The sequence below is a fragment of the Eremothecium cymbalariae genome, chromosome 2 (assembly GCF_000235365.1).
Source record: "Eremothecium cymbalariae DBVPG#7215 chromosome 2, complete sequence".
NCBI classification, from domain to species: Eukaryota; Fungi; Ascomycota; class Saccharomycetes; order Saccharomycetales; family Saccharomycetaceae; genus Eremothecium; species Eremothecium cymbalariae.
In genome coordinates this window covers 141,425-163,327 of record NC_016450.1, presented here as the reverse complement: position 1 = coordinate 163,327, position 21,903 = coordinate 141,425, and the positions used below count along the sequence as shown (strand labels likewise).

The window sequence follows — 21,903 nt, the reverse complement described above, 5'->3', positions numbered from 1 at the left end:
GATGAATAATTAATATACCAAGAGTAGTTCAATTATTAGAACAGACGACTAAAAAAATTGCCCTTCTTTTTTTTTTCCAAGTGTTATTACAGCTTAATGAATACATAGTTTCCTAGGTCCTCATGATGCCCATCACATCCTTTCTCCGTTTACTTTTCTAAATCCTTGACCAGTTTTATAAATGTAAGGCCTTGGGTCCGTGTGGAATAAAACACGTATTTTGGCGGGTACAGTGTGTTCAAATCTTAGGTGGAACACTTTGTCCAGAACCAAAGGGCTTACAAATAAGACAACAAATATGGCTAGCATGACCACAAATATTATGGAGTATAGCCTTGCAATTCTTTGCCTCTTTTTCTTTATCTTTCTTGAAAATAGCAAAGGTCTAATTTGATATCCTGCCTTCTTCCAAAACAACATGAATGAATGAATCTTGTTCACGTTAGGCACCAATAGAATCGGGATTTGGAAGAATAAAAGCAAGTGTCCTAATACAAAGTCTGCGCAAAACCAGCTCAATTCCAAAATCTTGCGAATATACTCAAATAATGGCTCTATACATAACCTCCAGGTGACTTCTTCTTTAAACCATTGGCCAGACCACCATGCAAAGTTTGACTTTTCTGCATATTTGTTAGATGAAAAATCAAGTAATCCAATTATGCTTAGAAACAGGGATTCCAACAGAGTAGCAGTAAGCAGGCTAACGATGATAAAGTTTAAATCCCATTTTTGCAATACACACATTATACCGAAGGATACAACATGTGAGATAATACCAAAACCATGTGCAATTGAACTCATTACTTTGGCAAAACTTGGTGCCGTCTTTTTCATCATTGGGCCAAGACTCATGGATGTAGCAAACAAGATTAATAACCAGGCTGCATCTAATGCAATTGGGAGAGCGGAAAGTATAACAATACGCATAACAACAAATTGCATGGTATTGGTATCAAAAGCGAAGGAACTCTTAGAGTTAAAAAATATATATGGAATGAAAATCAATAATGCCCAAATTGTCCGCTTAGAAACACTTAACAACTCCTTAATCTTTGGAGCTCCAATGAAAGAAGTTTGTAAATTGGAATTTCTCAAATGGTAGTTACGAGTGTATGATACCCACGAATCTGCATTCGCACCAATACGACTGCTTGTTAACCATTTCCAGTAGTTTTTATAATCAACGATGAAATCGTTCCAAGAAAATTGATTTGGATTAAAAATGAATGGAGACATCAATAATGCTGAAATTGTAAACCAGAAATATATTAATAAAGGGTCCCACATCGTTGAACTAGCAAACATAAGGACAAGCAAGCAGCAGAATGAAAAGTAAAAGCTCTCTGGAGCGAACTTAGAGTACAAATTCGCAAATGATACCCTAATGACAGCCAATCCACGTCCTGTGGAGATATATCGAGCACCACCGGCGTATAAATCATTTATTATTGAACCGGAAAAGATTTTACAAACAAATATTTCAAACATTGGGGCTCCTGTAACCAAATGTTTGAGTATCCTTCTTACACCAGTTAATAAACTTTTTTCGCTTATATCTTCAATGAACATTGGAAAGAAAGATGCAGTGGAAACAACAAATATACTTAAAACAGATCTTCTTAGCCATCTGATAACGGGCATTATATTAGCACAACTAGGTTGAGGTGGTCTTGTGTTAGGATTTGATGTGTCATCACAAATTTCGCTGCTATCAACAAGAACAGCAATATTTAAAATCAATGCCATGAACAAAGTTATAGATAAAATAATTGAAGCGTTATTCAAATAATAACCTGGATGTGCATAGTAGAAACTGAGAAAACGGTCCAACGGAAGATTCGAACATAGGTAAAAATATTCTCTAGATAATATCTGTTCGCCCATACCAGCACTAATTTTAGTCGCAAAGTTGAGAATTGACCCAAATCCAAGATCCCTGCCCTTGCCACACTGTGTATACTCACAGTGTTTGATTCTACCGCCTCTTAAAATGGAATTCATACCAACGAATACATCTTCACTCAAGTGTAAACCTTTCTGTGCTTTCGAAACGCCTCCTCTAGGTGCCACAAACACAACATTAACAAAATCTGGATGACCGTAGTGTAATTTCCCACCAATATAGGATAACGTACGTGCAAATAAGGTGCCAAATACTTGTTCTTTACCAGCTGCAATATCACCAAGAACACCAGTTTTCTCAGAGAAAACATGCTCACGAGAACCAACAATGGCTACGGGACTCACCGCAGTTCCTGCATCTACCTCTGAACCTACCCTATATGGGATATCATTTTCGAATTCACTTAGAACACTCCTAATTTTTAAACATTCCTGTAAATAATTATCTTGATTGGCATCGATTAATTGCAAATATTCTCCTCTACAAAATATTATCGCATGGTTTTGATTATCCGATTTTCCATCGCCAATTATTGGATTCCCCGACAAACGAATCTTATATCTGGGTTTCCATTTCCCATCCTCTGTAGTATCACAATAACCATCTATCAAACAACTGTAATATATTTTCTTTCCAGTTTCACGATCATATTCTTCTTCCACCGACGCAATTTGCAAATTGGGAAACACAGACATTATATAATCTCTGTCTTCAAGTTCTTCATGAGTAAATTTGAACATTCTTTGCATCGAACATACGATTCTAAATTTAGATAGTGACATTTCTGAAGCCTCCTCTAAAGTGCATTTGGTTTCATTTCGATGCAATATAGATATAGCATCTTTATACTTCATAAATCCAACAAGCGTACGATATAAAGTTTGAGTTCTTAAACTTGCCCATATTCTCGTTCTTAGAGTGTATTCAGGGGTATCCGTTTTGAAACCAGCAAATGAATATGGCAGACTAAACATGGCCCTTTCTTCTAGGTTCTCACTATTTAGAATGGACCCATCTATCTTTTCCTCATCTTCATTATACAAAGATCCTGTCTCTTGAATAAATGTTTTCCAATCATCGGCATACAATAATTTCAAATACTCCAACAAGATAACATGAGTACTATCACTTTCACCCTTTACAATATCCTTGATACTCAAAATTATTTTTTCTTTGAAATGGGGGATTAACACTGTAAACATGGGCATCTCTGAGATGGGTACGAGATCTGGAATTGGACATGATAATGACTTTGCAAAGAATCCAAGTCTTCTTTTTGCTTCAGCAGATTTCCCAAATACTGATCGTTTAAAAACCTTTAATTTTCTGTTGGAGAAAAGTTCTGGGCTTTGCAATACACCCTTATCATCTATATGGTATTTTAACCTCGAAACATGTTCATACGATAAAATATGTTCTCTATACATTGATAAAACAATTTCATTCCAAATGGCTCCAAAGGAAAGAATATCATAGGTGGTACCATTTCTGCCTTCGATCTTAGTATTGTTACGAACCTCGTTATCCTCATCATATTCTTCATCAGTAACCGTTTTTCGTAACAACATTTTCTCACAAAACCTTTGCGGTAATTCATAAAAGATATTTTTCCATGGTGTCCATGCAGTAATACCGAGGTGAACTGCTCTCAATGTTGAGAACAGCGTACTATAGATAATGTACCATAGATAGGTGTCTAGAAAGAAAAGGACACAGTGGGTAAGTATGAGTAAAGCAGTCACAATTTTGCCATGATTTTCACAAATCCATTTTCCTAACCAGGCATCTTCGTTGCAATTGTTTATCTGGAGAACATATAATTCTCTAATTGGATCTTTTACAGATACTGTCAAAAAGTAATACGATTCAACGAATTTGGAAGCAAAAATAAGAATCCACATAGTCACTGACGCCATTTGAGAATTCCTTGATAATGGGTAAATATTAGATGTAAATGGATCATCCTTGGCCTTGGTGTATAAGTGCTTCAATGGTTGTAACGTGTAATACACAACAGTAATGACAGAAAACGCGAATTGTGCTATTGAGATTACTAAACCATACCCTGAATATAATATTGGAAGATCAAGTGCAAGAAACACACTAGGAGGCACCAAATTTGCCAACACAGAAAGAGTAGTCACAGTCAATCTGCCGAGAATAGGAGTCGCCACAGGAGAACTTCTTGGAATAAAGATGACCTCACCAATCAAAGCTCCCCAAGTTATAACCGAAGCAATCACGCCAGAAAATGACAATAAAAGGAAAAGAACATGTAATGGTGGACTGTTCATCTGATCCACTGAATAATCCCCTGTGAATAAAGGTTGAGTATTAAAAGCCAAAAAATACCAATACATTGACAAGTGCATCACCAAGACCCTGTGGAAGTTGGTCACCACATGAAACCACGTCCTCTTTTCATAATAAGTCTTTACGAGACATTTTTCCCAGTTGACCCTATTGAAGTAAGAATAATGCTCATCTGTTAAAATTGTATTCATAGGACCTATATTCTTAACTGGAAGCATGTAAATGAATGTCCGGTTCCAAAAGCACTGGTTTATGTCATCGTACCCAACGATCATAGAATGATCTCTACCTGATGTTAGCTGCGAGTAATAATAATTATAGATAGGTGTAATTGCATGCTCCAAAAATGGTTCCACATCCTTTGCATCATGAAGTATATTTGCGTAATAATGATTGCACATAATAGAAAAAATGTAGCATAGCAACTCAGGCATAAACCGTAGATTATTCGCCTCCCCCCATATCAACAAGTACAATGCAATCTGTGTAATACGATCGTTAAGCGTCCCGTACGCCCAGTGTGGTAACTCATCTTCACCGTACACAAATCGGTACCACTTGTAAAAGTTACTATTAGGTCCCAATACATAATCAGCATATAACGAATCTACCGCCTTCTCAAAGTTATTCCTATCCCCACGTCTGCGCGACTCAACTAATGCCACAAAATAATCGTAAATGTTCTTACAGCTGTCCTTTTGAAACATAAAAACCTCCTGTAAATGCGTAAACATCCTCTTTGTCTCCTCTGCGTATTCACATAGCACCTTATCCGCAAGATTATGTCCACCTCTACTCCTCCAAGTTCCTCCACCACTAACCCTCCTATCCATATCGTTACCATATCGCCCCCTTCGCATAGCCTCTCCCCGAAATACATATTCTCCATCTTCATCATCAAATCGATCCAATCCCGTTGCGAGATCAGGCACCGTAACAACCTGGTTGCTATCTGTATCAAAGTAGTAACTTGTGTCCATTTATATTCCTTCCGTCCCTGACTTTGTCACACACTCCTTGTAATCTATCCGGCCCCTAGCTACTTTCTACGTAAGTTCTTCTCTCAACAGTCCCCTCTAAGTGTTTTGCTATGGTTCTAATACTTGTTTTGTTTATATTTGTTTTATTTTATTTATTATTACCTCGCCACCCTACTTTTAGCCGCCGAGCTAGTAATGACTTTCTAATCTTTGTCTTTGTCCCAATCATCACCATGAACGTCAAAACAGTCCTGCAACTTGACATATACACCCATACATATATGATACATCCGTACATTTATATTTGCTCACGTGCCTGCAAACAACCATGGCTTAGTGTGTCCGCCTCCCCCTCCCACACCTCCTAGCAGAGCGGTAGCGGGCAGGTGGAAGGGACTCCCCCAGTCCACAAAAAGTTTGTACGGCAGATAGGCCAGGCTACGGAGTCCACTTCGGCCTGGAGCGTGAGTTGCCACCATGTGGACGATGGTGGGATGCGATGCGCGCTGCAGACAGCAGCAAGAGAGAGGGAGGTGGACGGTGGCACGTGACCTTCTAGGTACATACGGCGGTCTGCCTAGCTGCTCGGAGCGGCTAGGCAGACAGCCCGCACGGTGGTAAGCTCGCGCGGGAGGGGGTCCCCTCTAACGGGGGGCAGGGCTGCGGTGGGGACTCCTACCCGCCAGCACATCTCCCGTCCGCGCATGAAAAAATAATAGTTTTGAATGAAGTGCATTGGTGAAGCTTAAGTACTTCGATACTCGATCTGCAGTAAGAGGAACCCCAGGTATAATTTTCAAGAAGAGATAGCAAGAATGTCCTTACCAGCTACTTTTGACTTGACTCCAGAAGACGCCCAATTGTTGTTGGCTGCTAACGTTCACTTGGGTTCCAAGAACGTTCAAGTATGTGTTCTATGTGGTACAATTTTTTGACATTGCACTGAACTGAGATAGTAATGGATGAGAAATATTTCTAGAGGGTTTATGATAAAAGATACAAGAAAAGGAATGATATGCCCGAGAAGTGTTTGAAGATGGTGAGCGGAATAAAATTGAAGGAGGGCCCGTAGACTGCTGGGAGTGTTGTACTGCAAGCAGTCGGAGTTGTTTTACAGAAGAAAAAAACGGGCATAATACCAAGATTTTGTCTCGTTTTCGATATTTGATCCTTTTAATATTATTATTTTAAATCCAATATTTTCATGGTGTCTTGCATATTTGAACTTCAGTTTACTAACCGATTCTTAATAGGTCCACCAAGAACCATATCTCTTCAAGACCAGACCAGATGGTGTTAACATCATCAACATCGGTAAGACCTGGGAGAAGATTGTTTTGGCTGCCAGAATTATCGCTGCTATTGCAAACCCTGAAGATGTTGTTGGTATTTCTTCCAGAACTTACGGTCAAAGAGCTGTCCTAAAGTTCTCCGCCCACACTGGTGCTACCGCCATCGCTGGTAGATTTACTCCAGGTTCTTTCACCAACTACATCACCAGATCTTTCAAGGAGCCAAGATTGGTCATTGTCACCGACCCAAGGTCTGATGCTCAAGCCATCAAGGAAGCTTCCTACGTTAGCATTCCAGTCATTGCTTTGACTGACTTGGAATCTCCATCTGAATACGTTGATGTTGCTATCCCATGTAACAACAGAGGTAAGCACTCCATTGGTTTGATCTGGTACCTATTGGCCAGAGAGGTCTTGAGACTAAGAGGTGCTTTGGTTGACAGAACTCAACCATGGTCCATCATGCCAGATTTGTACTTCTACAGAGACCCAGAAGAGATCGAACTACAAGCTGCTGCTGACGAGGCTGCTGCTGCTGACGTTGACGAAGAAGCCAAGGAAGAAGTCGCTGCTGAAGAGCAGACTGAAGCTGCCGACTGGGCTGAAGGTCAATCTGAAGAAGTTGCCTCCTGGTAATCAACTTATCATTAGTACCTCACGGCTTCGTATATTAAAAGAATCTTTGTATAATCAACGCTTCATCCTCCTTTATCAAATTATATAAGCCTAGTATAATATGATGAATATCGTTTTTACCCATTGCTGCTTGGCATACTGGTATCTCTGCTGGATGCCTGAAGTTACCACTTAAACTATGTCTTCGTGTAAAGTGTTTATTTTATTACGACATTTAAATTTTGCAACATCATCAAACCGATTCAAAGTTAATCTTCTGAGGTTAAAAGTGCTGTTAAACAGAAGGCTTCCTGAGGCATATAATGGTTTCTAAAGATAAGCTTCTGAGGCTCAGTGAGCTTTCAGCCAAGATATTTGACCAGAACTTCAACCCCAGTGGTGTACGGACAGGTGCTAAGATTTTGTCAAAAAGACTGAAGGGACCAGCTATTGCAAATTACTATCCAAACCCAGATTTCATCAAGTTCAAACAGCTAAAGTCACTATATCCAGGTTTCACGTTCACTGATGAGGAAGAAGCATATAGAACCTCAATGGTAGAGCTGAGGAAGCGTAGAGGTAAAGGTGCGCCTGCAAAAAAGAAGGGACCAAGTACGGACAAGAAGAAGAAGTAGTCTTCATGAGACCCCATGTATATGTATAGTGCATTGGTCGGGGTATATCTGTAAATACAAAAGTTTATTTGATTACATATATGTAGTGCAAAAAGTTAAGAAGGAAAAGGTCATTTCAAGTCATCAATTGTTCTAATTCTTTCCATATGAGGTTAGTGTCAACTGGTTTCAATGGTAGTGATGAGTATAAGACATGGTATAAGCTAACTTGATGAACCATAATTGGCTGACCCAAAATTACATCATGTATGGTTTTAAGGGACATAAATTTCTGTGCGACAATGGACATTGAATCAGCGTAAGGCTGAAACATCATAGAAACTTTTAAAGGATTATTTTCTAACACATAATTAAACCCTTTTAATTTTATGGATATTCCTCCCGGTAATCGCCTGGGATCTTTCAGCCTTAATAGGAGTGCAAATAGTGGGAAATGGTTTAATAAAGCCATCAGAGATTTTAATACTGTGCTTATTGCAACGAATAAGAGCTTCATAATTGTGTAAGTAAGATAGAATGCAAGTACAGTGGGAAAGAGAAAGATTAAAACGATAAATATTAGAGTACCCATTAGCATTTGGTCCAAATTAAACGTATGATTATCGATTCTGTTCCTTAGCACATTAATCTTTTTTCCCCAAAACAAATAAAACAGAGCCGCCATTACAGTGATCTGCCAACGGTACAACCTGGCACTGATCAAGTAAAACAGTGAAATATGCAAAGATAAAAGTGAAATACAGTCAACGAATATTGCCAAAGCTAGTGTTGCACCAAATAAAGTAGATATATGAGCAACAAATAAAATGAATTTATCCAATGTTGATGTGAGGCTGAGTGGAGCAATAAACAGTGTATACGCAAATTGCATTATCCATATAAAGAGTTCACTCAAGAATTTGGATAATTCTGCATTAAGTTTAATTCCAAATGGGTTCTCAACTAAAAATTTTGTAATTCTAATAGGATATTCGAATAAAGCAACATGTAACCCAAAATGCAAAGCTTGCGAAAGTGGGATCCTTTTCTCAAGTAGCAAAGCTCCAAGTGTAACACCTAATGACACATCGTTGGCAATAAGCCACAATGTGTTATACAATCTGATATAATCAGGATAATACTCGCATGGTAAACTCTGGAAAGAAAAACTCTTTCGCCGATCGTTCGGTTTTCCAGAACTGATGACATTACGCTTTTCTGTTTGTGTCAAACGAGGATCTGCAGTCTGCAAAGAGACACCCCCATTAATACGCATGTACTGAACAGGTATGTAGCAAATTTGCTGAGCTCTCAAGTCAATTTGTTGCATGGTAGCAGATATTGAAATTAAGGGAAGCTTATCCCAATTTAACAAAGCAGACAACCCTCCAGCAGACAACCGGATCACAACCACAGAATAAAGTAACAGATGACAGAATATCCTATAACCAAACGTCAACCTCGCCCATTTCTTTGCATTGGTCCATACTTTAGTAAAATCCAGCTTACGCTCAGCATATTCCGGATACAGACAGTTGAACGTTTCTAAATGCTTGTAGTACATATTTATAATGTCCAATGATGCCCTCAATTGATTATCCGCCTTCAATTTAGAATAGTTCATAAGCTTCAAATAATTGGAAGGCGACTCTAAATGATCTTCAAAGGAATCGACCTGCAGCTTCTCAGGGAGAGTCAATGAAATAGGTTCTAATGAAAAAAACTGCATTAGCGTTAACTTTGGAGGAACAAACTCTATTACCTTAACCTTTGCACCATTCTTCATATGCAATTCAAACTGAAACTCACCATGCCGATCTATTATTCCTATTTTCACAAACGGTTCATTCACTTCCCTCTTGTACTGTTCCTCCGTTACCAAGGATAAAACAACAAGGTCTGCTCCCTCTTTCTGGTATGCAATTACACATAGTTCTACATCTATCTCCGAATTTCCGAGTAGAACTTTAGGCCAGTATACATGGACCATACTAAACCCTAAGGACGCAACGTATCTCTTATATTTTGTGGTATACCCTACTGCGGATCTTTGAGATGAAGATGCTAATTTTAAGAACACATAAATGCGCCTCGTGGTAGATGTTTTAAAAAAAATCATGTACTCTAAGTCAAGTTGTTGCATTGATCAACATCAGCAGGTTAGTGAATATAAGCATTTTAGAGGCTTTTAGGGACTTTTATAGCTATCAGAACCAGCAGGTTATTCGCTATGGAGGACAAGTCAGATGGTAAGGTTTTTCAGGAAAGTAAGGATGGTGAAGATAGAAACCAGGCACAAGCTTTTCCACAATCACTTTATGGGTTACCGGCATCAAGTTCATCAGGGCGAACCCCAACGAACGATGTTGTATCATCTTTTAGTGAGGTTGATCAAAATGATTTAAATAAAGTACGACCCATATTGAGGATACAGACGAGTGGATTAGACACGCCGGTTATTCCGAGTAAGAATCCGAGTACGGTGAGTGTACGTAGCCATATTAAGGGCTTTCTAGATAAGAGGGGCAGTTCCAAAGGCAGCCTAACCCCGCAGATGGGGAGAAATTCAGCGGATAGAGGGTCGGGGGGGAGAAGTTTTGATGTAAGTTCAATGAGACCCAGTTGTGAAGTGCCTAGATCAGCAAAGGTGATCTCGATGATTGAAGATCATGAGGTAGATGATTTTCTTAATTTGCAAGGGGAATTTATAAATGCTTTGGAGGAAGAAAACGATAATTCCTGGCTTCCTAAACATACAAGGTTGAGTTCTATGGACGATGACAGTGGATTAGGTGATAGTTCTAAACCGAGGGCATCGAAGTTATCATCAGCTCTTATACCTAATCGTCAAGAGTCGGAAAATAATGAGTCGAATTTTGAAGAGATTGAACTGATAGATATACCATTATATTCTAATAAATTTCAAGCACGATCTAGATCGAAGCAACGTTCTTCTAATGACTACGATAAGAATGATGACAACCTGCCGAACGTTTCATTTGACTTTATTGATGAAAACAAAGATTCCCAAGAAACTTCCGAAGTCACCCCGGAACCTTTGATATTATATGGTTCTTCCTTGGGCATTATAACGCCATATAATCTTTTGAGGATGCGGTTCGCAAGGTTTTTGATGGGCATGAATTATAGAGTTATGAGTCAGCTATTATTGATCCTGTTTACTTTCTTCATATCATACAGGCAATACAATATGCAAGCAAGTGGTACTCTGGGCAACTATAGCAACTGGAGTGATATTGCCATATTTTTATGCAATTGTATATTTACCATTGAGATGGCAATCAAGATAATTGCATTCGGGTTTTGGGATGACTCCCAGTTATTTGATGCATATAAGAAAGAATATACTACGGTGTGGCAACAACTCGGTGTTCTGAAGTTTTATAGATCCTTGGAAGCTAAATATGGTTCAGAATTAATGCAGAAGTTATTTCCATTCAAATCTATCACAGGTGATGACGGTTCACAAAAAAGCAACTTGAGAAGTTCTATGACATTTGTTAATTCTAACGAACAACAAAAACTTCAAATTCCAAGGGCTGCTATGCGTAATAGTTGGAACCGGATGGATTTCTTATCAACTGTCTGCTTTTGGATTAGCTTCATGCTTTCTTTTAAAAATTATGATCTAATCCATCGTATTCGTATTTTCAAGACACTCTCTGTCCTCCGAATTTTAAGATTGACAGACACTGACTCCGGTGTTTCTTCCATTTTAAAAAGTATAAAATATGGCCTTCCCCAGTTATTTAATGTTGGATTCATGTTGCTATATTTTTGGGTCTTTTTTGCAATCTTAGGCGTACAAAATTTTCAAGGTTCATTCCGTCGCCAATGTGTTTGGATCAATCCTAATGACCCCGCAGATACCTTTCTGTATGATAAACAATTCTGTGGTGGTTATATCGATGCAGTGACTGGAGAGCCCAGGCCATATATATTTGCAGATAATACTGAAGCCCAGGGTTATAAGGGGTTTTTATGCCCTCCAAATTCGAAGTGTATTTCAAACCAAAATCCATACAACGGAAGAATTAGTTTTGATAATATTATAAACTCCATCGAAATGATTTTTGTCATCATGAGTGCAAACACTTTCACAGACTTGATGTATTTTACCATGGACTCGGATAATATGGCAGCAGCTATATTTTTTATTTTCTCAACCTTTTTTTTGACTGTTTGGATGATGAATTTATTCGTTGCTGTATTATACTCATCTTTTGAGATAGCTAATGAAATGATACATGAGCGAAGAACAGAATCTCGATCGATGCAAAATATAGTTGTTCGAAAACTACTTCATTATGGTAAAATGATTAAAACCAAGGCTAACGCATCAGTATTTCCGAATGTCATGGGGAAGATAAGGAGAATATATGACCAAGTTGAATGGGTATTTGTTCTTGTTATCTTTGCTGATTTGATAGCTCAAGCAACAATAACAGCATGGACCACTACTGAGAAGATACATGCCTTGTTGCGTATTGAAAGAATTGTCAGTCTCCTATTATTATTCGAATCCATAATCCGAATTGCAATTTATTTTCCAGTTCCTTGGAAATTCTTAGCAAAGCCCAACTACGTCTATGACCTAATTTGTGCCATCATTTCAGTAATAATTACACAACCTAATGTTCCCGAACGTTTGGGACAAACTTATAACTGGTTATGCTTTTTTCAAGTATCAAGATTTTACAGGTTTGTTGTTGCACTGAGCATTACAAGAAATTTATGGAAAAGGGTTCTAGGAAATGCTCTAATGATATGGAATTTATCAGCCTTCTATTTCCTATTATTATTCCTCGTTTCTCTCATTGTTTCTGTATATTTTGAGGGCACTGTATCTCTGGAGCAATTAGATGAAGAACCTTTTGGCATGTATTCCTTACTGAATACGTTTTTATCATTATTTATAATTGGATCGACTGAAAACTGGACAGATATTTTATATTTACTACAGCAAGAATCCCCTACATCATCTTATGCGTTTTTTGGTACATGTTTAATAATTATGTGGTTTATTTTGGCAAATTCTGTGGTTTTGAATATCTTTATTGCTGTTATTTCCCAAAGTTTAAAGGTTGAGGAAAGTGATAAAAGAAAGTTGCAAATTAGACACTACCTTGAACACGTTTATCCTGAAAGAATTAAACTGTATAAGAACGCCTCATTGCTATCGAGAATAAAGAAAAAGCTCCTAGGAAGAGAAGGAGATGAAAACTCTAGAGATTTTCACCAGTTTATGTTTAGAGGTACGGCAATTTTAGCCATTGCTCAAAACTATGAAGAATTGAAAAAGAATCCTGAAACTTCACGAGATGAATCTCGACCTATCCGCAGTATTATTAAAAGTTATTGGCAGAGATTACTGAAAAAGTTTAAGTTTACAGAATACATTCAAGATAATCCTTTCTTTAGGAAACCTGAAGTTGTATTTGGTGAAACGAATGACCTCAATGAACCTAAAAAAAAGTTTTCTCTGCAGCTAAATGATTGGGAGGAGGAGAAATTGGAATTTCTACGAAGCCATCCAATGTTTAATTACAGCTATTTCATTATTCCACCTAATAATGCGTTACGTAAATTCTGCCAAACGATTGTTCAACCTAGCGTGGGTAAGAGGACAGATGGTGTAGTATTTTACGAAGATACTACTAATGTTTATGGGAGGAAGAAGTACTTCTATCACATAAAAAGGGACACCTTTGTGGCTCTGACCTTCGTGTCCACCATTTTAATGGTCATGTTCTCATGTTATGTCACTCCTCTCTACAGAAACAAGTTCCAATCAGATTCGTGGTCCTGGTTAAATGTTAGTGAGTGCGTATTTGTGGCTTTATTTACACTGGAATTTTTGGTTAAGACCATCGCAGACGGTTTTCTCTATTCTCCAAATGCTTATATTCTAAATCCTTGGAATTGTATTGACTTAGTGGTCCTGATCTCCATGTGGATCGACTTTCTTTCATGGCTGAAAAATGATGGAAAATTAGCTCGGGTTTTCCGCGGTTTAGACGCTTTAAGAGCATTAAGGTTTTTGACAATTAGCAATACCGCGAGGACTACTTTTAAACAAGTTTTTTTTGATGGTATAACGAAGATCGCTGGGGCTTGTCTCATTGCATTGAGTCTTTTGTTCCCATTCACTGTGTGGGGGTTGTCTTTATTCAGGGGAAGATTAGGTGTGTGTAATGATGGCGGTTTAGGAATGGATTTTTGTTACAATGAATATAGTCAAACAGTTGGTAACTGGGATGTACTAATGCCTAGGGTTTATTCCCCACCTGTGCTTCATATGGACTCATTTGTTAGCGCTTTCAGGAGCTTATACGAAATAGTATCTTTGGAAGGGTGGATAGACTTGCTATCCAACCTCATGAATTCAACTGGGGTAGGCACTCCTGCATCTTCTTTTGCATCATCAGAAAACGCGGTATTCTTAGTTTCCTTCAACTTTTTGAGTATGGTTTTCATTTTGACATTATTTATCTCATTTATTATTGGTAACCATGCAAAGACTACAGGTAGTGCATTTCTAACAGTTGAGGAAAAGGCCTGGTTGGAAATTAAAAAGCTCTTATCCCGTGTTAAGCCAGAAACAACACCAAATCTTTTCACTATGAGCCCTTTGCGGCAATTCTGCTACAAATTAGCTGTAGAACGTCGATATTTCTGGTATACGGTAGCATTTCAGGTTGTATTGTACGCTCATATCCTGACACTTTTATTGAGGACATATAATGAAAGTTTTTCTTTGAATGAATATGCAAATATTACGTTTATGACAACGACTTCTTTATTTTTGGTACATGAGATCATTTACATGCTTGGTAAGGGTTTTAAACTTTTAAGAAGCAATTCATGGGATGTTCTGAGAATTTTGATTATTCTCGTGTCTTTCTCCCTCAACATAATTCAGCTATACTTTGTGGGTCCAGTTCTGGGGTTCACAAATATACAAGCGGTGTTTCAGCTGATAATATTCATTTTTGTAATCCCCCAAAATGATATTTTAAGTGAATTGATCAATACAGCAGTGGCTAGTTTGCCATCAATATTATCGCTAATATATACTTGGGGTATTCTATTCCTTGTATATGCCATTGCAATGAACCAAATCTTTGGACTAACCAGGTTAGGTTCTCATACGACGGGCAACATAAATTTTAGAACAGTGACGAAGAGTTTGATTGTTCTATTCAGATGCAGTTTTGGCGAAGGTTGGAATTATATCATGCACGACTTAACTGTAAGTGAACCATACTGTTATGAAGATCCCTCCACTGGATTTTCCGATTGTGGCTCAAAGCCATATGCCTACGTCTTAATGATGTCATGGAATATTTTATCGATGTACATATTCTTGAATATGTTCATTTCTTTGATGATCGAAAACTTCAGTTATGTGTATCATAGAGGTGATAAGAGATATGTTGCCAGAAGAGAAGAGATTCGAAAGTTCAAGAAAGCATGGAATAAATTTGATTCAGATGGAAATGGCGAAATCGAATTCTCCCTGTTGCCTAAATTTATGCATTCATTTGATGGTCCTTTGTCATTTAAGATATGGGAAGGAAGACTATCAGTCAAAAATTTGGTGAAAAACTATATACGTGTGAATCCTGCGGACCCTTATGATGTTCAAGTTGATTTGGTTCAGTTAAACAATGAGTTGAATAGCATCGACATTAAGAAGATAACTCAAAGGAGAAGAACTTATTGTAGGTTCGTTAGAGAAGTCCACATGATAAACGCTTATTACGGTTGTATCAAATTCTCTACGTTGATCAAACAAATTCCCTTGTATACCGAGTACAATCCTAGAGACTGCTTAGGTATTGACGAATACGTGAAGTGGTTGTATACGGTAGGCAAAGTTGACAAATTCTTAGATAACGAAAGAAATGTCGATGTTCTAGAGATGATTGTTACAAGGTGGAAGTACGTCATGCACAAACGCCGTAAGAAGGATCTACCAGAAGTAGCAGCATCAAGAGGGTCGATGGATAAACTGGTTCCAACCCCTTCTTCACCAATTGTTCCAATATCATCAGACCCATCTTACAACCTTCTGCAGCTTTCAGAAACGGAAGTCGGTACGGTAAATGACTTTTTGTGGTCTCCTGGCGACATTCAAGAAGGACTTTATGATTCATTAACGCATAGAAACCTGATTGGTGCCCAAAATCGTAATGAAAAAGAAGAAAATATCCACGACCATACTTCAAAAAATAGTTAAAATATGTATAATAGTATATAAGCAGAGACTTTCCAATTTTTTTTTCTTTTCATATAATATACTATGAATATTATTATTCTGTCCCCAGTACATATATCGATATCCCATAAAAGTAATTATTCATCTGTAAATAAGAAGCAAGAATCAAGAACAAGAGTATTGGGAGAGACCCGATATAATATTCCAATCTGGAGAATGGATCAACTGAGAGAATATCATCAATTATCGCAGACTATAACACCCGATGTGATCAGCATTATTTAGGATCACCTATATATACTACTGAGAATATCGCACGGCATGGACGGTCATCGACCATCAAGAGGAGGTTTTACGCAGACAATAATATTTCCCGAGGTCCCATTTTAATATTGGTAATAATATAACCTTTTTTGTATTTGAATACTTGGCTAAAGGTCAGCTCCAATACTGTTAGGTGGATCTGCATTAATAAACTAATAAAAGCAGAGGGGCTTTGAAATGCGAACACAATTAGTATAATAAAGGGATTTACGGACTTTCCTATTAAATAACTATAATGTACAATACCACACACCACAGTTTACTAGTGCCGCAATAGTTCTATGTCGAGGGCCACTAGATGAGGTCACGTGCTAGCTTGAACTTCTCGTCACGTGCCAGCTAATACTTAGGTTGATGATCAGTTACTGTTTATATAGTCTCTAATCTGGCTCAACTACCCTCTGGGGTTCTAGCTGGACCTAGCATCTAATCTAATCTAGCTAGCTGGGTCTCACACTGATACATCATTGTGGGTTTCACGCTGGCATCCTCACAGTGACTATCAGCCTCATATCCGCCTGACAGCTCTGATACGCTGCTTCTTAGCTTGGTTGTCGCTGTCCACTAGCTTCTCTTTTGATTTTACGACATTCTAAAGTCACGTGAAATAAGTTGTAGCTCATAATTTGACCTGGTGACGTTGCTTGGACGTAGTTGGGCGTGTGGCGTAGTTGGTAGCGCGCTCCCTTAGCATGGGAGAGGTCATCGGTTCGATTCCGGTCTCGTCCAGGTATTTTCGCTTTTTTGGTTTGTCGAGCGCTTGTTTTCTTAAAAACTGTTTGTTTCTGTAGCCGCGCAAGCATTTTCTTATACCAAAAGTAAAAACACTAAAACCTATTTGCTAAAACAACATAACGAGTGTGACTAACTTAAGCTAGAAATGAACATTACCGATGTCACCTGCATAGATGATGCGGTAGCTCCTTTGAAGATCTTTACCATCGATGTGAGTCAGGCTGTTGAACTGATATTACGCGAACCTAATAACCAACTGCCTTCAATAAAAGTGCAAAAGATTCTTGTCAAAAATACTATAGAACTTTTACACAAGGCTCTTGATATGGTTCCATCAAATGCTGTTGTTAACTTCGATCTCGTAAACATGGAATTCCCTCTATGGTATTGGATAAAAGTGTATGTGTTTTCCAAGATATAAACGGCAAAGTCAAATAAACAACAATGAAAACAGTTGCTGAAAGATATCCTCCCCACTTCTCCTTCGATATGATTTCTATACTAACGGTTCAGTTGCAACTATCTCTTACAGTTTTCATATTGCAGCAAACAGAATAAGCTTCCCACATAGATACTATGTGACTCCAGTCGCTTCGGACAGAGTAGGGAGAGAGGAATTCCCATCCAAGAACAGAAACTATAAAACCTTTATCCAACGTATAAGACAAGAAACACATCTGCTTGAACGAAAGGGATACCGCTATCAAGAAGATGAGCGTTTGTTCAAGCAATTACTTAGAGACGTTTTAAAGAAAGAAGGTTTAAAGTTAGACCAAATCAGTCACGTGCTTGCTACCTATGGATCGTTGGAAGCGATCCTCTATGACCTGAACTCTCTAAAGAGGTATCCGTAAGGAAAAAGGGGAAGAAAGGCGAGCAAAGCCAGAAGAAGGAGGAGAAGGTACAGGTACTAAATTTTCTTTATATCTTGGCTCGAATCATATTTGGCAGTCATACATTTCCATTCCCCTTTCTTCCAATTCTTCCGATAGGGCAACAATCCAAAACAATGACGGAACATTAAGAGAAACTCACCCTACCAAGTATTAAGCCAGGGCACGTGGACCATATAAAGGAATAAAGTATGCGCGCAGTGGCATACGGAGTCAGAAGATAAGGAAAGTAGTGATCATTGTCTCTCAGAAACATAGTGGCAAGATTTTTATGCGTGCTAAAGCTGGTATCCAAGGAGCTGTTAAAAATATTACATGGGATTCGAAGTCTTTACATACATCAATCTTTTTTTCGATAAAGACAGAGCACGATACTGTACTCTCTATACTGGGCATCTTTTGTGTTTGCGCTAGCAGGATATTTTTTTGTGAGCTGGTCAGATAATACAGGAAAGTATCGTACGGAGCATCAGCATTATTAGCAGCAGTTACCGGCAGTGTAAGCAACAGAAGTTGTTTGAAGTTCACGCATTAGGATAGGGAATAATAATATAGGAGCTTGTCGATGAAGTTTGGTAAGCATTTGGCTGGGAGGCAGTTAGAGCTGCCTGAATATAACGGGCACTTTGTGAACTACAAGGCTTTAAAAAAATTAATTAAGCAACTATCAATACCCATTGCATCAGCCAATTCCCCCAATTCTTCTGCTGATGTTCTAACACTTGGTCAAGATGATAACTCCCTCACTTACAAAAGGTTGCAGGAAAATAAAGCTTCTTTTTTCTTTAAATTGGAAAGAGAACTAGAAAAGGTAAACGAATATTACATGGAAAAGGAAGCAGACTTAAAAATTAAGTTCGAGCTTCTTCAATCCAGATACGGAGACTTTTTAAAGCGCGGCAAACTAAATTCTAAGAAGACGTCTACATATCGCCAGATAAGGGATGGTATTAAAAAGTTTGAGAGGGATATAACTCATTTAGAACAATTTGTGGAACTGAATAGAACGGGGTTCTCGAAGGTCTTGAAAAAGTGGGATAAGAGATCTCATTCACATACAAAGGACTTTTATTTGGCTACGGTTGTGTCTGTCCAACCTGTTTTCACTCGTAATAAAGTGTCTAAGTGGAATGATGAAGTATTGGCTATGCTGTTGGAATTGGATGAAGTCAGTAATGATCAATCATCAATATTTCACATCGATTCAACAATTTCCACAAAGACTACTGTGAGTGCTAATATGACGGCTACGACAGCCGCTACTCCATATACTGCTGATATTGATTCGGCTCCTTCTTCCCTTGTTCGTTCGTCCCCTACTACTCTACAATACTTAGCCCATGATAATACTGTTATGTCCGCTAATGGCTTGTTTGATATTGAGCTTGAGATTGAAAGTTGGTATATGGAAGCATTGCATATTAGTCGCCTAAAGGATGACGAGCCAAAACTGGAACTTTTGAAGTCATTTGCACAAACTAAGGTTCAGTCCTTTGTAAACGAGCACTGGGGCCAGGCTAGAATCGATAAAAACTTGATAATCAAGGAGTATTTAACCAAAATATTCTTCCTGCTGGTGGCCAGTAATATGGATGATGTCTCTTTGAAGCATTTCTTGGCTAATGTTCATGATTCAGTCGATCTTACGCAGTGTGATGATGAAGATTTGATATTTTCGAGAAGGAATGTTTTCCACGAAGCCGCTAACTGCGAATTCCACCCAAGAACATGTGTATTGCAAGAGGCTTTGAAACAATATTACCAGTCGTTGATCCCTAAGGAGATCATGAAGAAGTCTTTAAATGCGCAGGATATATACGGTCGGAGTCCACTACACTATGCATGCGAACGAGGTAAAACCGAATTTGTTAAACTATTGATTGAATCAAAGACGTTGCATTCTTTTGACCTACCGGATACCGAATCTAAAACGCCACTGGTTCTAGCCATCGAGAACAATCACATTGAAATAGCTAGAATTTTATTGGTTGATGCGCAAGTTAACCCGGCACCTTTAGTTGATGAATTTAGTAAACCTCAGTTTTCACCTTTAAGTGTTGCATGCGTTCACAAGAATTTAGCAGTTGCCAAATTGATACTGGAAATTGGTAATATAAATCTGAATATTGTATGTGATTCACAAGGTCTTGGACCACTGCATATAGTTGCAAAGAATGGTGGTAATGCTGAACTGATTGAACTTCTAGTTTCTTATGGTGCCGATCCAAACGGCATTGATAGTTTTAATCGTTGGACGCCAATTTTTTACGCTATCTATGAGGGACACGAAAATACTGTTCAAGAGTTCTTGAAACATGGTGCTTCGCTGGATATAGTGGATGGTGATAACTTGTCGCCATTATTTTATGCCACATGGGAGGGGCATTTGTCTGTGTTGAACGTGCTTTTGCAGTATTTGAGGGAAACCAGAGGTACGCATAACTTTTCTACCATTATACCACCTGTGAAACCAGTTTGTGTTTTCGCACATGATGATCAATTTAGTAATGTTGATTCGCTGAATGATATCCCTGATTTTGAGTTACCACCACCAATTATTCCCTTAAGGAAATATGGTCATAATTTCTTGGAAAAAAAATATTTGTGAAACTCGCGTTTCAACCTAGTCGTGGCTCTATATCCTTGAATAAGGAAGATGAAATGGTACTCTCTTCTCCTGGGAGAATAACTTTAACTTCAAATGTATCTGATATCATACCACGTAATATTATTCTGCCAATTCAAGAAGATGAAGACGGTGTTGTTGTGTTCCAAATCGACAAATTAAACGATTTTAGTATAGATTTTGAAGTGTTTCCCTCTTTTGGTACAAGACTAATTGCCAAGACAAGTGCTATGGCTTCGATTTTTAATGATGTCATTAAACATTCTAATAATGATGGTACCGTAAAACTACCTTTGTTCGATTCTCGTTTGAAAAATGTAGGTGAATTAAATGTTTACTTCCAAGTGATTTTCCCTTACAGTGGGAAGCCTCTAGAAATTACAAAATATGAAACTTATTGGAAATCAACTGGAGGTGGTGAGCCAGGGCCTAATGGGCAGAGATTCGTCACATCTTCGTCCTTAAGTGGTAATTATATTACTGTGACTGTGGCAGCTTTGAGTGATGGCAAACTTGTGGCTGCGCCAGGTAAATTTGTTTCTGTGCCAACAACTGGTGCCGAGCTATTACTGGCAGATCTAAGTTCAAAGCAATTAGAAATGATATGCGGTAAATCTCTGGATGATGTACCTGATATTGAAACAATCGAGCAACTCAAGGAGGTTTTGAGTCAGCGTCACATGTTTTTAGATGTGCTGCTGAATAAAATAAGTCCAGACATCCAACTAGATATTGAAGCTTACTTTCCCACGCCCTATGAAATCAATTCTGTTCCCGTTAGAGTTTCTCCTAGCGTTAACATAAATAAATTTGTTGACGATGTTTTATTCACTACATTTAGTCACATTCGATACCTGAATCATAATAACATGCCAACGCGTTCAGTGGTGTTTTCGTCGTGCAATCCAAGAGTTTGTTCCATTTTGAATTGGAAGCAGCCAAATTACCCTGTAATATATCAGATGAACGGGTTAAGAAAGCAAGATGGCAAATACATAAGAAGTACTCCACATCACCTAGATTGTATGGCTTTAAACCCTGATATAGTTTCCTTTGATGATGCTTGTTCCCGAAGTATACGGGAAGTGGTAAATTTCGCCACTAACAATAACTTGCTTGGTGTCGTCATTCCTTTGGAATTATTGAGAATAACCCCGCAGCTTATCAACCAAATCAGGCACCGAGGGCTATTATTGATAGGTTCTGAATGTCTGGGAAGTCTAGAAGAGATCCCAGGTCCTATAGATACCGATATTAATGCGATAAAGTCGGTAGTGGGGTTGGAGTTCATCTAAGTAAGGCGCTATCAACATGCCGTATCAAAAAATGTCGCCGCTCCACAATCCGTCAAAACAGATTTTAA

At 38.3% G+C, this 21,903-nt stretch overlaps 5 protein-coding genes, 1 non-coding gene and 1 further gene across 6 annotated transcripts, besides 1 other annotated feature; 4 read left to right on the top strand and 3 right to left on the bottom strand.

The window, feature by feature from the left end:
• Positions 1 to 132: 132 nt before the first annotated feature.
• On the bottom strand, positions 133 to 5,199 carry Ecym_2089 (uncharacterized protein; the record flags this gene model as incomplete). The annotated part of the gene is made up of 1 exon (XM_003644611.1): positions 133 to 5,199. The coding sequence occupies one exon, from the start codon at positions 5,197 to 5,199 to the stop codon at positions 133 to 135; it is 5,067 nt and encodes a 1,688-aa protein (XP_003644659.1).
• An 815-nt stretch (positions 5,200 to 6,014) lies between these two features.
• On the top strand, positions 6,015 to 7,127 carry RPS0A (40S ribosomal protein uS2; the record flags this gene model as incomplete). Its single annotated transcript, XM_003644610.1, has 2 exons — positions 6,015 to 6,104; positions 6,453 to 7,127. 2 exons carry the CDS (start codon positions 6,015 to 6,017, stop codon positions 7,125 to 7,127), a joined length of 765 nt encoding a protein of 254 aa, XP_003644658.1.
• Positions 7,128 to 7,429: 302 nt separating this feature from the next.
• On the top strand, positions 7,430 to 7,741 carry RSM27 (mitochondrial 37S ribosomal protein mS33; the record flags this gene model as incomplete). The annotated part of the gene is made up of 1 exon (XM_003644609.1): positions 7,430 to 7,741. The coding sequence occupies one exon, from the start codon at positions 7,430 to 7,432 to the stop codon at positions 7,739 to 7,741; it is 312 nt and encodes a 103-aa protein (XP_003644657.1).
• A 115-nt stretch (positions 7,742 to 7,856) lies between these two features.
• Positions 7,857 to 9,863, bottom strand: GPI1 (phosphatidylinositol N-acetylglucosaminyltransferase; the record flags this gene model as incomplete). Its single annotated transcript, XM_003644608.1, has 1 exon — positions 7,857 to 9,863. The coding sequence occupies one exon, from the start codon at positions 9,861 to 9,863 to the stop codon at positions 7,857 to 7,859; it is 2,007 nt and encodes a 668-aa protein (XP_003644656.1).
• Positions 9,864 to 9,950: 87 nt separating this feature from the next.
• CCH1 (calcium channel protein CCH1) lies at positions 9,951 to 15,983 on the top strand (the record flags this gene model as incomplete). The annotated part of the gene is made up of 1 exon (XM_003644607.1): positions 9,951 to 15,983. The coding sequence occupies one exon, from the start codon at positions 9,951 to 9,953 to the stop codon at positions 15,981 to 15,983; it is 6,033 nt and encodes a 2,010-aa protein (XP_003644655.1).
• A 584-nt stretch (positions 15,984 to 16,567) lies between these two features.
• Positions 16,568 to 16,738: a sequence feature (soloLTR fragment).
• Positions 16,739 to 16,942: 204 nt separating this feature from the next.
• On the bottom strand, positions 16,943 to 17,015 carry Ecym_2084. Its single transcript has one exon. It is a non-coding gene; the product is annotated as a tRNA-Ala (tRNA).
• A 1,464-nt stretch (positions 17,016 to 18,479) lies between these two features.
• Positions 18,480 to 21,835, top strand: Ecym_2083 (the record flags this gene model as incomplete).
• Between the last annotated feature and the right edge of the window lie 68 nt (positions 21,836 to 21,903).